At 37.8% G+C, this 16,117-nt stretch overlaps 1 protein-coding gene across 1 annotated transcript; it reads right to left on the reverse strand.

The window, feature by feature from the left end:
- Positions 1–1,300: 1,300 nt before the first annotated feature.
- LOC137837444 (chlorophyll a-b binding protein, chloroplastic-like) lies at positions 1,301–2,289 on the reverse strand. Its single transcript, XM_068646430.1, has one exon. It carries the CDS (start codon positions 2,210–2,212, stop codon positions 1,418–1,420), a length of 795 nt encoding a protein of 264 aa, XP_068502531.1. The 5' UTR covers positions 2,213–2,289; the 3' UTR covers positions 1,301–1,417.
- Between the last annotated feature and the right edge of the window lie 13,828 nt (positions 2,290–16,117).

Genomic DNA, 16,117 nt, shown 5'->3' on the forward strand with positions numbered 1-16,117 from the left:
AGGAGTTTTTTGAAAACAGTAAAGTAGATGAAGCAGAATGGGCCCTCTGTGTCCGATGACTCATCACAACAAACATGTTCATCTACCCTACAAGGCACAACCTTAATGAACTTGTCGTGCTCTTTTCCAAAAAGACAATTTTTTTAGGGTGCTCGTTCTTCCTGTACAACACTATTTTCGCATGAGTGGTGAACTCGGAGGTTTCCTCTAAAAGATTATTAGGAGCCCAGGGATATAGGGTTTTGTAATCCATCATACAGGGAATCTAAAACAAAGAAAGAAAACAAACGAATGCAGTACTCAGATGAAGAAGTGCATGCGTTTTTAAGGAAGGAACAATGAAACAGAAAAACAGAGGTATTTGCGATCATAGATACGAGAAATGTAAACAGTCTCAGCGCAGTTATGAGCATATTAGAGGCATTGAAATGGCAGACCAAAAGCAGTCACAAGATAAAAAAACATACCTTGAGATGATTAATGTAGGGAGGCGAGGAGGCTTGTTTGGAGAAGAGAAAGCAAGGTTTTCAAATCGAAGTGTTCAAAGAGAAGCGCGAAGGCGGAATAAAACAGTGAAGGGAGCGTAAAAGTCGAAGGGTTAACGTATAGGGGAAGCGCAAGCGGTAACGTTTTTCAACCATTGATGATGGCCACGTGTATGCTTGTAAGAAAGTATGGTGAGACGTCACCTCAAAACACTGTGTGCGTCGCATCATTCACAAGACACGTAGGTCGACATAGGCGAGCAGTTAGCCTCTTCACTGGAACAAGTTCAAGTTTGAGCCTGGGGGGCTTATGTACTGGACCTAAACAACAATACTTAACATATTTGAGTGTTAGGAATAGACTTGATTGTAACGCGCCCTACCGCCTCGCCACACCCCATGCATGGACCTTCTGTGACCTTGACTTCTCCCTTTCTGAGTGCTGGAATGTGGCTTGGAAACCACCCTTTTTCGGTTCAGCTTTAATGTTTGGATTGTCGACGTCTAAGGCCTCCACGCCTCGCACCTTGATGCCGCCCCCTCCTCGGCTGCTCTTACCCGCGAGCTTACTGAGACTCTAGCCCGTCCTGCTAGCCTCCCAGTGGACCTAGCCTTCGAGATCCCACCAGAACTTTGGTCAACACCCAAGTCCGATGATTGGTAGGTACAATTACAATAGTTTTTTTATACTATATTAAAAAATAAACTTTAAGTCCAACTCAATATTAGAAAACAAATTGTAAAATGATGTTTGGACTCTTTTATATACTATTATTTAAACTTATATTTAATCGGTATAGGAAATTTAAGACACGTTTTATGATGATAGTGCAACATTCCTTCCATTAATGTTTTTAACATAAAGATATATAATTCACATTGTTGATATATATTCAATGTTGGTGTGTCTCATTGTGTCATTACAGTTATGATCACTTTCCAGGAACGAAGTTGGTGGCGTAGGCCCAGGCATTGTTGTTGACTGGGTCAGCAAGGTGATCTGCAAGGTTCTCCAAAGGTCCCTTTCCAGTGACAATGGCCTGAACGAAGAAACCAAACATGGAGAACATGGCCAATCTCCCATTCTTCAACTCTTTAACCTTCAACTCAGCAAAAGCCTCTGGGTCATCAGCAAGACCCAATGGGTCGAAGCTCCCACCCGGGTAGATTGGGTCAGTCACCTCACCCAAAGGCCCACCAGCAATGCGATAACCCTCCACTGCACCCATCAAGATAACCTGTGTGGCCCAGATGGCAAGGATGCTCTGTGCATGGACTAAGCTTGGGTTGCCCAAGTAGTCAAGCCCACCCTCACTGAATATCTGAGACCCAGCCTTGAACCACACGGCCTCTCCGAACTTCACACCGTTGCGGGCCAAGAGTTCTGGGAACACACAACCCAAAGCTCCCAACATAGCCCATCTGGAGTGGATGACTTCCAGTTCACGGTTTTTGGCAAAAGTCTCTGGGTCAGCAGAAAGGCCAGCAGTGTCCCAGCCGTAGTCACCTGGGAATTGGCCAGTGAGGTAGGAAGGGGCCTCACCGGAGAATGGGCCCAAGTACTTGGCACGATCTGGGCCGTACCATGGGCTTCCAGAAGAAACCGACTTGGAGGCCGTCTTCCTCATGGAAATCCTTCCACCGGAGAGGTCGGGGGTGGCAGGAGAAAGCTTGATCGCTTGGCCTGCCAGTGACGGTGAAGAGAGAGCCATTGTGGAAGCAGCCATTGTAATGTTTGTGTTGCAGAATAAATAAAAGAATTAAAAGTTTTGGTAAATGAATGAATGATTTGTTGATGCATGTGTTCCTATTATATACCTTGAAGATGAATGGGTTGTTATCTTTACGAGATCTATACCTCATTTTCTATTGGTTTGGATTTGAAGGATCCTTTATGTCCACATGTTTGTTTTCGTACTTCCTTTATACTTTTGGATTGTGGTTTGCTTCCGGACAAAGAGGGATCAGATATCTACAAACATATCAATAAATACTTCTTACACCAAATAAGACATTGCCATTTGTGATTTCCGGATACGTAAATTCATAAATAGATGAGCATAGTGGGACAAGCTTTTGCTAAATCTTTTGTTTCATCCTCTTTGGTTGGCATCAAATTAAATTACAGTATTTCCATTTTTTTAAGAAACATATACAAAATGAGAATATGGTCATTTTTGTCTCTCTCAACTAAATAAAACAACCAATTTCTTCAAACCAAACCAATGAATAACTACACTGATTAATGTTTATATTATATAATTTGAGAAAAGTAGTTTGTGAGAGATAGGCCTCTGATTTGCTTCAGTGCTGCATCTGCCAATGGAGTATTTCTCCTGTGCTTCTTACATTTACGCCAAAGTTAACATTCTTCACTATTTTATGTTCATAAAAAAAGTAGTAAAATATACCGTCTATCACATATTTAATGATTCAAGTGATGAAACTAATTTTAATAAATATAAATATACAAATTGCTAATAAATAAATATAATATCATAATTTTATAATATTAGAAACTAAAATAAGAATATCATTTTACTTTATTTTAAAACTATGTATTATATTATTTTTACATAATTTTCTGTTATTTGACAAAAATAATCATCTCGATGAATTATTTAATAACATTTTTCAATCAATTAAATTTATGATTATCAGCATAGAATAATTATCCAGTTTTTTTTATCTTAGTAAAAAAATAATATAAATATCCTGAAAGAACGTTAATATAAACTTTCCGTGTGTAATGGTGAAGATTTGGTATTTAGAATTTTTTTTTTTCAGCATGAAAGTCTTCCTAGAATTTGTCTTTTTTTTAAATGATTTTACATTGCAGACTTAAAAAAAGTAGATATATATATATATATATATATATATATATATATATGTAAAAGAAAGGAATGAGTTTTTATAAAATAAATAATAAATTAAAATGATTTAGTTTAAAAAAAAAAATTGTGAGAATGAAGAAAATAAAAAATAAAAATATTAATGTTGTTATTGAAAAATAAATAATAATGTTATTATTATTGGAAACATCAAATTAACATAAAATTTTAAAAATTGAAATAAGATAAAGTTGAATATAATGTTAAACCTAAAGTTAAATTTATAAAAATTTAGGACAAAAATTGTATCGTTTGGTCGTGATTGAGTCATGACTTGATCACTTAAAATATGACTTTTCAGTTCACTTAACTTAGGTCCAATAGACAGAGATCAATCTAAATAAAAGCAGGTTTCATGGTCCTTAAAGAGGTCGACCTTGAAAGATGTCAAATGCATCAAAGACTTTAAAACAACAAAAAATAGAAACACAACTAAATCAGTTAATTAAATCTATTTATCATAAGTTCAACAAATATAAACAATCAGAGATGATACTTTGTAGATCAACATCTCTGAAATTAGGAGAAATATATTAACATATGACGAGGTTGTTATTTACTCCTAAAGGAGGATCTACGAGTGTTATAAAAGAGACCTGAAATCCCAAACAAAGATAAGAATTATTTCATACAATATACACACTACACTCATATTTTAATGCTCTCATTGACATGATCGTCGGATTCTTATCAACAAGTGAAGCTCCCCTCATTGTGATTTTCAAGCACCTCGAAGCAGCAGAGTTGAAAGGTTGATCCGGGAACCACCTCCAGAACCATCCGTAGATTTGTTGACGAGACAAAAAACCGTTGTATGGAACTAAAATTAAAAAAATAAATAATAATACTAAAGCTAAATTAAATAAAAATTTAAATGTAGGAATGTGGGTTCCGGTGGTAATTTTTGTTGTGCGTGTGGATCATTTAGTAGTTGAGGAACTGACAATAAATATATTGAATTGGTCATTTATCACTCCATATACTCTCTAGTGTGGAACTAAGGTTCATGTGACCAATTGACGTTAGTTCTATTGGGCATCTGATTAGGGATCCAACCTATGTGTTTGATGAAGTCTTGAAGATATATATAAGTTTAAAATCAATAGGTTAACTCGTGTTTTGATAAGTGCTAGACTTCACTAATATTGCATATTAAAATACAGACACTTATGGATATTAATTGATCACACAAACATAAAATAACCCTTAATTTATGAATTTATACCTTTTTACATGTTTTGTGATTTTAATTTGAATAAGAACGATTTATTCCCAAATTTGTGTTAATTTTAGGATTCTAGGGAAGAATGGAGATGATTGGGTATAAGAAAAATATAGAAAGCTAAAAAGAAAAAATAGGAACGCACCAAGCACTCACCAAAACTCGCCTAAACCCTATTCATGTAGATGAATTATTCAATAATATTTTAAATCAATTAATTTTATTATTATGAGAATAAAATTATTGAATTTTTTCTCTTAATAGTACAAAAAGTAACATAAATTCTGCAGGTCGACTATTAATTCTAAATATAGAAGCTTTCAGTGTATAACTGTGAAAATTTGGTATTTAGAGAGTAGAATCTCATATTCTTTTTATTTTTGGCATAAACATCATCGGTGTTTTATACAAATTACTACTAGATAAATATAAAATCATATTAGAAACTACAATAAAAATATTATCCTATTACTTTATTTTAAAACTATATATTATATTACTTTAAAAAAAATTGATTTATTTTACAAGAATAACATCTCGATGAATTAATTAATAATATTTTAAAAATGAATTTGTTTTATTATTATCCACATAAATTTATCGAATTATTTTTTATAAATAGTATGGAAAGTGTATTGAGCTGGAATGTTCGGGATCTCGGTCCAAGCATTTGGTTGAAGTTAGCTCAATTTTGGACCCAAAAGCAGGTCATGGGTTCGGTTCAGTATTAATGGTAAGCTCGGTAAAAGAACAAAAAATATTAAGTTTGGTTATATGATATTATAAGGCATATGTTAGTTAAAATTATATGTGAATATAATTTTTTTAATTAAATACATATATATGTAAATATAAAATGATTAGTTGAATATATATTAATGAATGTGTAAGTTGTTAATTGAATATATAAGTTGTTAAAGTTGTTAACTAATTAGCAAACACTCGTGAAAAAAGGTACATAACATTCTCTTCTGTTGTTAGCACCGTGAGTAAATGTGCCCGTATGCAGAATATTTTTCTGTTATATATCCTTTCAGTTGAGATTATATTCTCATGAGTGAAAGCTGTTAAAGGGATAACTATAAAAGGGGCTTGAAACCTCCGAAAAAGGTATGTGTTTCTAAGTACTAGGGACTGAAACTGATTATTATTTTGTATGCTCTCACTGATGATGAACCATAAGCATATAACAAAAGCAAAACCAAGAGCAAGAATTCAAGACAAAGACATATATGAAATGGAAATGAATTGAAAAGAGTGGAAGAAAAGTAGCTTATGGAGTGGTTGTGAGAATGGGTCACGCCACTTGGGGTGTGGTAGCCACCAAGATGAGTGAAAGGCCGCCACTTGAGAGTCTCACACTATTCAAGATAAGACCTAGCCAAGAGGATTCAAACCTCACAAACTTCTCACACCATTTGTGTAGAGTAACTTTTCTATTCAAAATTAACATGTAAAATACAATGGGTGGCCTCCTATTTATAGGTGAAGGAGCCTTGGAAAACAAGGAAGAGGGGTAGGATGGGAAAAGGGAAAAAATGGTCAGCCTTAGGGTTTGACTAAGTCAAACCCGCATCCTAGGCTTGTTCTTGTAGAAACTAGGTCAAATAGCCTTCCTAAAGGGCTAGGAACAAGCTAAAATGATACCTACACCCCCTATTATGCTACAGGCACCTTATTCTAGCCTATCTTTACTATTTGGACCCTTAAAGAGAGTCCAAATTATTTACAACATATTTGTATCTTATAAGAAAACCAAAAGGAAGAATAGTTGGTGTGTTGGTTTATGCTCAGCTCCTTTGGTGAGGTCCATGTGAAACTTACTAAACTTTTAACAATGAAACTTTCTTTAAAAATTTGTCAAAGCAAAAGGATTAAAATTCCACAAAGGTTGAAATCAATTTGCCAATCAAGATGAACCCCAAATTTTGAAAATGATGCTCTTTGAAAGATTGGAACACAAATAGCTTGCGCCACTTCTCTTCCCTTTTTTTATAATTGTTTTTGGATTATGGAAATTAAATGTCCATAGTTTTGATCATGCATATTTTCATATAACTCCAATTTTCATAAAAAGTTTGGGATTCAAAATAATTGCACTTGAAATCTTTTGTTTGTAACTTAAATCTACTTCTACTAAAAGAAGTTTCTAATTACTTATAAACTTTCACAATTAAAAGCAAGTAAGTAGAGACAAAAATATAAGGACTCCTAGAACACTAAAGAACATATGACTCAAGGAAAAAGAACCAAGAACAATAAAAGACATAAAGGACATTCAAAAAGCAAAACAATGCTATTGAATAAGGTAAATCCTGAATTTAAAAGCAAGAAAAATAAAGGGCTGAATTTCAAAGTGCTTGAAAGTAAAGACAATAATTTAAAGGTACTTCAATGTAAAGACAAGGAATTAAAGGTGCTTGAATTTAAAGACAAGGAATTAAAGATCAAGAAAGTAAAGTGCTAATCAACTCTAAACAAGATAAGCTCAAAACCAAAGCTCTGAATACCACATGATGTGAGTTGATTTTTAGATGTTTTCATTTATGGTGACATTTTTACTTAAGATTGGAATTTTTAACAATTAATGGCGAGGACCTAAGGAATATTTCCACTGGACACGAACTTAACCAAGTGGTTAAGTAAGTGTGAAGGTTCACTTCACAGAGGCAAAGATTAAAAACAAGATATGGTGAGAATGAGATGCAATTGCAGAATTGAAAATGGGCAAAAGGTAAACATCAATGGTGTTCATGGTCTCCCAATTGATGCACCATACTCATGATTAGGAGTAAAACCCAAGAGTAACAAAGAAGATAAACTAAGATACACACACATAAAATGAAATGAGAAAACTTATGATGGTGGGTGAGAAATGTCACGCCACTTGTAGGGTGATGTGCTCCAAGATGAGTGTGTTGGCCGCCACTTGAGAGCTTTCCAATCACTCAAGATAAGACCTCAAACCTAAGAGGACATAAGTCTCACTAAGAGCTCACACAATTTGTGCAGAGTTTCTTTATTTCATTCAAATTCAACTTGTAAAATACAATAGGGTAGGTCTTCTATTTATAGGTAAAGGAGCCTTAGAGAATAAACATGAAGGGTAGGATGGGAAACACTAAAAAAAGGGCAGCCTTAGGGTTTGACTAAGTTAAATTCGCACCCTAGGCTTGTCCTTCTAGAAACTAGGTCAAAATCCCTTTCTAAAGGGCTAGGAACAAGCTAAAATGCTAACTACACCCCTTATTATGCTAAATGTACCTTATTATAGGCTATATTTGTTATTTGGATGGGAAACACTAAAAAAGGGGCAGCCTTAGGGTTTGACTAAGTCAAACTCGCACCCTAGGCTTGTCCTTCTAGAAACTAGGTCAAAATCCCTTTCTAAAGGGCTAGGAACAAGCTAAAATGTTAACTACACCCCTTATTATGCTAAATGTACCTTATTATAGGCTATATTTGTTATTTGGACCCCTAAAGAGAGCCCAAATTATTTACAACATATTTGTATCTTATAAGAAAACCAAAAGGAAAAATAGTTGGTGTGCTGGTTTATGCTCAACTCCTCTGTTGAGGTCCATGTGATCCTTGGTGGGGTTATGAATTGTTTGTTGAGGTCCATGTGATCCAATGCGGAGTTGTGCAAAACCAATGAAAAATTATGCAAGAGCCTGCACCAACGTGTCGAACGCTCCAATAGGGAACGATCTCTAAGCTTTCCAGCGAGGAATAGTCCCAAACAATTCTCGAAGGAAATCATGGATGAGCCTGTGTCAGCTCATTACATCACACTGAAAATTTCCTTTTTCACGGGGATAGAGGACCCTGAAAATCACCTTACAGCATTCAACGCTCAGATGATTCTCTCTGGAGGAACGGATGGCTTCCAATATAAAATATTCATGGGCACTTTTACATGTACAAGCCTACAATGGTTCAGTGGGATACTTGATGGTCAGATCATCTCTTTCTCTCAGTTTTCAACGATGTTTAGAGAGCAATTCTCCGCCAACAAGGTCAAATGCCCGAGGACATATGACCTCATCGGCGTGAGGTAAGGGGAGGGAGAGTCGTTAAAGGATTACTTGAATAGATTTAGTGCACTTACAGTAAGACTTTAAACGAATGATGAAGATATGATGATCGCCGCTTTCGAGCAAGGGATCGCGACGAGACCATTCAGTGACTCGTTAATCAGAAATCCAACAGAGAAACATTCTTCACTATTTTATGTTCATAAAAAAAGTAGTAAAATATACCATCTAATTTTAATAAATATAAATATACAAATTGTTACTAAATAAATATAATATCATAATTTTATAATATTAGAAACTAAAATAAGAATATCATTTTACTTTATTTTAAAACTATGTATTATATTATTTTTACATAATTTTGTGTTATTTTACAAAAATAATCATCTCGATGAATTATTTAATAACATTTTTCAATCAATTAAATTTATGATTATCAGCATAGAATAATTATCCAGTTTTTTTTATCTTACTAAAAAAATAATATAAATTTCCTGAAACAACGTTAATATAAACTTTCCGTGTGTAATGGTGAAGATTTGGTATTTAGAAGATTTTTTTTTCAGCATGAAAGTCTTCCTAGAATTTGTCTTTTTTTAAATGATTTTACATTGGAGACTTAAAAAAAGTAGAAATATATATATATATATATATATATATATATATATTAAAGAAAGAAATGAGTTTTTATAAAATAAATAATACATTAAAATGATTTAGTTTCAACAAAACAAATTTGTGAGAATGAAGAAAATAAAAAATAAAAACTATTAATGTTGTTGTTGAAAAATAAATAATAATGTTATTATTATTGGAAACACCAAATTAACATAAAATTTTAAAAATTGTAATAAGATAAAGTTGAATATAATGTTAAAGCTAAAGTTAAATTTATAAAAATTTAGGACAATAATTGTATCGTTTGATCGTGATTGAGTCATGACTTGATCACTTAAAACGTGACTTTTCAGTTCACATAACTCAGGTCCAATAGATAGAGATCGGTCTAAATAAAAGCAGGTTTGATGGTCCTTAAAGAAGTCAACCTTGAAAGATGTAAAATACATTAAAAACTTTAAAACAACAAGAAATAGAAACACAACTAAATCAGTTAATTAAATCTATTTATCATAAGGTCAGCAAATATAAACAATCAGAGACAATACTTTGTTGATCAACATCCCTGAAATTAGGAGAAATATATTAACATATGACGAGATTGTTATTTACTCCTAAAGGAGGATCTACGAGTGTTATAAAAGGGACTTGAGACCCCAAACAAAGATAAGAATTATTTCATACAATATACACACTACACTCATATTTTAATGCTCTCACTGACATGATCGTCGGAGTCTTATCAACAGGTGAAGCTCCCCTCATTGTGATTTTCAAGCACCTCGAAGCAGCAGAGTTGAAAGGTTGATCCGGGAACCACTTCTAGGACCCGACCTAGATTTGTTGACGAGAACAAAAACCGTTGTATGGAACTAAAATTAAAAAAATAAATAATAATGCTAAAGCTAAATTAAATAAACTTTTAAATGTAGGAATGTGGGTTCCGGTGGTAATTTTTGTTGTGCGTGTGGATCATTTAGTAGTTGCGGAACTGACAATAAATATATTGAATTGGTCATGTACCATTCCATATACTCTCTAGTGTGGAACTAAGGTTCATGTGACCAATTGACATTAGTTCTATTGGACATATGATTAGGGATCCAACCTATGTGTTTGATGAAGTCTTGAAGATATATAAGTTTAAAATCAATAGGTTAACTCGTGTTTTGATAATTGCTAGATTTCAGTAATATTTCATATTAAAGTACATAAACTTATTTATGATTTTATACCTTTTTACATGTTTGTGATTTTAATTTGAATAAGAACGATTTATTCCCAAATTTGTGTTAATTTTAGGATTCTAGGAAAGAATAGAGATGATTGGGCATAAGAAGAATATACAAAGCAAAAAAGAAAAAAGTGGAACGGACCAAGCACTCACAAAAACTCGCCCAAACCCTAATCATGTCGATGAATTATTCAATAATATTTTAAAATTAATTAATTTTATTATTATCATCATAAAATTATTGAGTTTTTTGTCGTAATAGTACAAAAAGTAACATAAATTTTGCAGGTCGACTATTAATTCTAAATATATAACCTTTCAGTGCATCACGGTGAAAATTTGGTATTTAGAGAGTAGAATCTCATATTCTTTTTATTTTTGGCTTAAAAACCATCATTGAAATTGGTTTTTTTGGAGGGTTTTTACTTTTTTTTCTTTTTCAGTATTGGAGTGAAGGAGGGAGATGATGTTTTCTGGTGGGTGATCAAAATTTGATCTTTAAGAAGCCAAATTGTTATGTGTATTTTACGTTGTGAGAGACAAAAATACTTCCAAAAATTGGTTCTAGGAAGTGATTTGTTGGAACTTTTTTTACTTGTTTTTATTTTTTATTTTCAATGTTGGAGCAGAGCATAACGTATGAGTGTGGTCCAGTAAGTTATCAAAATTTTGACATCCATTTTTCAATTTTGATGTCAAAATGAATTTCATGGTAGCCGAATTGTTGAATGATTTTTTTTTTTGCTTCGTAGTGGGTGAGAGCAGAACAATAAAATAAATTTAATTTTTTTAATAGGTAAAAAATATTTTTAAAAATTTAGTTAAAAATGAAAGAGTAAATTTTAAATGAGGAAAATAATTTTTTAATTATGTGAGGTTGAATATAGTTTTGTGGTACAAACATAGTGTGGGGAGGGACAAGAGGGAGTCAAAGCATGGTGATGGTTTGAGAGGGTGGACGTGTTTATGAAGATAGAGTTTATCATAGTATGTTGAAATGGATATTTGGAGTTTCAAGAGATCAAATAAAAAGAAAACGATTTACTCTTTTTATGGTGTTCTGTCCCAATAATTAAATTAAAACAACAAATAATGAATTGAGGAACATTTAGTGAGAGATTTTGTTTTATATAGAAAAAGCAATGAATCCAAGAAATTAATTTGATTAAAAAATTTAATTTATTGCATATTAAATGCTTTAATAAGAAAACATATTTTATTTTAATTTGTGGAAGGTTAGACTCTTATTTCTCTCATAAAAATGTTTTTATCAGAAATTTGACAAAGAAAACCATTACCTGATAATAACATTGCAAAAAAATTAAAAGAATACTCCTTATTAAGTGCGGGTTCGCGCTTAAACGCATTTGTAAAAACGCGGTGACATTTTTGAAATTAATTTGATTTACAAGTGCGGTTATATGAAAAACCGCACTTGTAAATCAATGCCCAATGATTTAAAAGTGTAGTTATATGAAAAACCGCACTTGTAAATCAATGCACATTGATTTACAAGTGCGGTTTTACTTTACAACCGCACTTGTTGCTTTTTACCCTAAAAATTTGAAGCGCGCCACTCCAGTTTCACACTTTCACTTTCTTCTCCACTCTGGCCTTTGTTTTCACTGTTCTTGCGCTCGCGTTTGAGTTCAACTCTTCTCTGCATCTTCGTTCCTTTTTGCCATTGTAAGTTTCGCGAATCCCTTCTTTGGCATTGACATGTTTTTCGTTTATGTTTTTCGTTTTCCTTACGAGTTTTCGTTGGCATTGACATTTTAGGTTACTGTTCCATTGGAATTGCTTCTTCATATTTGCTCTTCGCTGGTCTGTCGCTGCTCCGTCACCGCTTCCGCTGCCGCCGTTGTCGCGTGCCTCTGCCACCCTGATCACCAACAACCTTGGTTCACGGAAAGGTTGGTGTTATCTTTAATTTTTTTGAATTTTTATTTAATATTTTGAATTTATATTTTTGTGTATTATAATATATATATTATTATATATAAATTTTTATTATATAATTTTTATTTTCTTGTACCGCCCTGGTAGTCGGAAGTGATGACGCGGCATCAAGCTACGGTATAGGCGTGTTGATGAGATGCCAGGTTGGCAGAAGGGAAGGAAGTCGGGGGGCTCGTGAAGTCGCCAGTTATTAAGTTGGCGTGCTCCGATCTCCAGCACACCAGAACCGGCGGTCACCGGGTTAAAGATGAAGTCGCCAGATGTAAACTCAGGCGACCAAGTGATTAGAGATCGCCGGAGCAAGCACATCGCCGAAGATGAAGGTGGTGCAGATTATGAAGGCGGCCGGCGAGACCACAGGGAAGGTGTGTACGAAGGCACCCTAGCTCGCCAATCCAGTAGAGATCGCACTCCAGGACAGCTATGCACTGAGTAGTATCATGCATAAGTAACTTAGCCAAAGGAGAGTCAGAAGCAGCGCCCAAGTCAAGGAGGCTCCAGATGATGGCACGTGTACGACGGGATGCGAGCCACGTGTCCAGGTGTTTAACTGCCAGGAGAGAGAAAGTGCCCAGGTATATAAGGGTTTCCCAACGAACTTCTGAGGTACGCACGTTCAGATTGCCTTCTTTACGCTTGCGAGTTCTTGAGTATATTGTGAGAGAGAGAACTGGTTCACGGTTCCTTGAGAGTTCTTGAGTGTTACTCTTGAAGTATTTGGTGGTTCAGTCACTGACTTGGGCGTTGGAGTGCGATCGGCCGCAGCGGCGCCGCTCTGTTCTTTTGCAGGTTCTTGAGGTGGATCGTGACGAAGGACGGAGGTTGACGCGGTGCACACGTCGATCCAAGTTTGACGAGGCAAGTTCCAACGTTTTGGTCAACAGGCAGGATCATCAGACGCCCACCGTGGGGCCGTGTAAAACCTGTTCCTATCCACAGCGTGAGTTCTTGGAGGTTTTCGTAGTTTTCTGCGTGGTTGTGTGCTGGTGCAACCATTGTTCGCTGATCATCTAAGTTTTGTTTGGTGATTTCGCGTTTTCCACCGTTCGTTTGGGGTCTTGTTCGGTGAGGTGAAGTTTTCTGCTGATTGCGCGAGTTTTGTTCGGAGAGATTTGAGTTCTTTGGCTTGTTTGGTTCTTCGTGGAAGAAGCGTTGTTTTCTGTGGAGGTTCGCTGTGTTCTTGAGGTTTCTTTCGCAGTTTCGCGACGTTCTGACCGATTGATCGCTGAATCGATCGTCGCTGAAGGAAGTGTTGTTCATTGCACTCTGTGATTCGTCAAGTTTCATGAGAAAAATGAGAAGCAACCGTTCAAGTCCAGTTGCGCCCGTTGCTGCTGAAGGCGCCGGCGCCATGACCATGGCGCAGATGGTGGAGATTATGCGTTCGTTGCAGGCAATTGTGGAAGCCTCGCGCATAGAACAGGCGAGGATGCATGAGGACCTGGTCGCCTCTCGGGCCAGGAATGATGAGCTTAGCAAAGTGACTGAAGAGCTGCGTCAAGCTCTTCAGGAGCAGCGAGGGCGTCCTATTGCTGAAGAGGTCGCGCCGTCAACGCCGCCTCGTGTTTTTCCTATGCCCTTCGCTCAGGCGATTACTGACACGCCTATTCCTGCGAGTGTGGTACCTGTTAAGGCTGTTTTCACTGGCGTGGAGGATCCTGAGGCTCATCTCACCACGTTTCATACGCAGATGATGCTGTCAGGAGGATCAGACGCCGTGTACTGCAAGATGTTTGTGAGCACACTCCAGGGAACGACGCTGGAATGGTTTGTGAGCCTGCCTACAGGTCACATAACCAACTTCCAACAGTTCTCGAAGATTTTCGTCGAGCAGTACATCGTGAATAAGGAACCGCCCAGGGTGTCTTACGATTTGTTTGATATAAGGCAGTATCAGGGAGAGTCCCTCAGGGACTACCTGAATCGTTTTGGGGCGCAGATGGTCAGATCGCCGGCCAAAGATGAAGAAATGCTGGTCTACGCATTTAAGAAGGGCGTGCTGCCGGGACCATTCTGCGAGGCATTGATCAGGGCTCACCCCGCCACGTTTGCTGAGGTTAGGCGACTTGCGGTTGCCCACATCGCCGACGAGAGTGATGTCGCCGAGAAGAGAGGAAGCGTGGCTCCCGCTAGGCCACGCGCCCAAACCAGGATCCAACCACAGAGGGTGCTGGAGACAGCGGCGGCCAGGAGGGATCAGAGGACTCGCCATCCTTATGATCCAAGGAAGAACAAGGGCAGGGGCCAAGGACGCCCGCAACCAGCACGCCGGGAATACAATCGCCCGCCTAAGCACAAGTTTGTCATGGGATTGGCGGACCTGATCGCCATTCCCAACATATCAGCTAGGTTGAAAGCGCCCGAGAAGGTGGGCGACAAGGTGCTGGGACCAAAGCCAGACGCCTGGTGTGAGTTTCACCAGGGCTTTGGCCACACCGTGGATTCGTGCTTGGCTTTAGGATACCAGCTCGACGATCTGGTCAAGAGCGGGTTCCTAAACGACTATTTGCTGGATAGAAGGACGGGGGGCACGTCGAGCTCCCAGCCAGCAGGTGCTGAGGCTCAGCAGCACGAGATGCCTACGCACGGGGAAATCCACACCATTGCAGGGGGTTTCTCAGGGGGTGGATGCACCGCATCACAGAGGAAGAGGTACGCGAGGTCTGTGATGACGGTGGATATGTTTGAAGACCACTCGCCGGATGTGGACATTACGTTCACCAAGCAAGATCTTCGGGACGTTGTACCTCATGACAACGATCCCATAGTCATCTCGTTGATCACAGCAGGAAGAAAGGTCCACAGGGTTCTGGTGGACCAAGGAAGCTCGGCGGACGTGATGTTCTGGCCGACTTTCACGCAGTTGGAGCTGCCCCTTGACCAGCTGAGGCCCTATGGAGGGTGTTTGTATGGTTTCGCTGGTGACCAGGTGGAGGTCAGGGGGTACATAGAGTTGAGGACTACGTTTACAGATGAGGCAGGTTCGAGAACAGAGAAAATCAAATACCTTGTCGTAAACGCTCCTTCAGCATACAATATTCTGCTGGGAAGACCCACGCTCAACAGAATAGGCGCTATACCGTCGACCCGGCACATGAAGGTGAAGTTGCCGTCTATGGAGGGGGTGGTGATCACCATTAAATCCGATCAGAAAGAAGCGAAGAAGTGCTATGAGAATAGCCTGAAAAACAAGAGATCGGTGAGTTACGTGACAACCACCCCGCCTCCGGGTGTGAAGCCCTGATCGATGGTAATAGAAGAGACCGCCGGAAGAGACGTGGAGATGGTGGATGCTGAGCTGGGAGAGAGGAACGCCGGTCTGGAGGAAGAAGAGGCAAGGAATCGCCCTGAGGAAGCGAGGGAACTGGGAATCGCCAGGGCGGTGATCGCCAGAGAGACCAGGCAAAAACCTGTCGAGCAGTGGCTCGAGAGAGAGATCGGGGGAAAGATCTTCAAGCTGGGAAGATCCTTGGAGGTCGAGCTCCAGGACCAGATCGCCAAGGTGATAGAACGGCATCTGGATGCATTTGCATGGTCCGCTTCGGACATGCCCGGGATCGATCCCGACTTCTTGTGCCATCATTTGGCGATGGACAGCTCGGTGAGACCAGTACGACAGAGGAGAAGGAAGTTCAATGAGGAGAGGAGGCAGGCGATCAGGGACGAAA

Source organism: Phaseolus vulgaris, chromosome 4, assembly GCF_000499845.2.
Source record: "Phaseolus vulgaris cultivar G19833 chromosome 4, P. vulgaris v2.0, whole genome shotgun sequence".
In the NCBI taxonomy this organism is placed as follows: domain Eukaryota; kingdom Viridiplantae; phylum Streptophyta; class Magnoliopsida; order Fabales; family Fabaceae; genus Phaseolus; species Phaseolus vulgaris.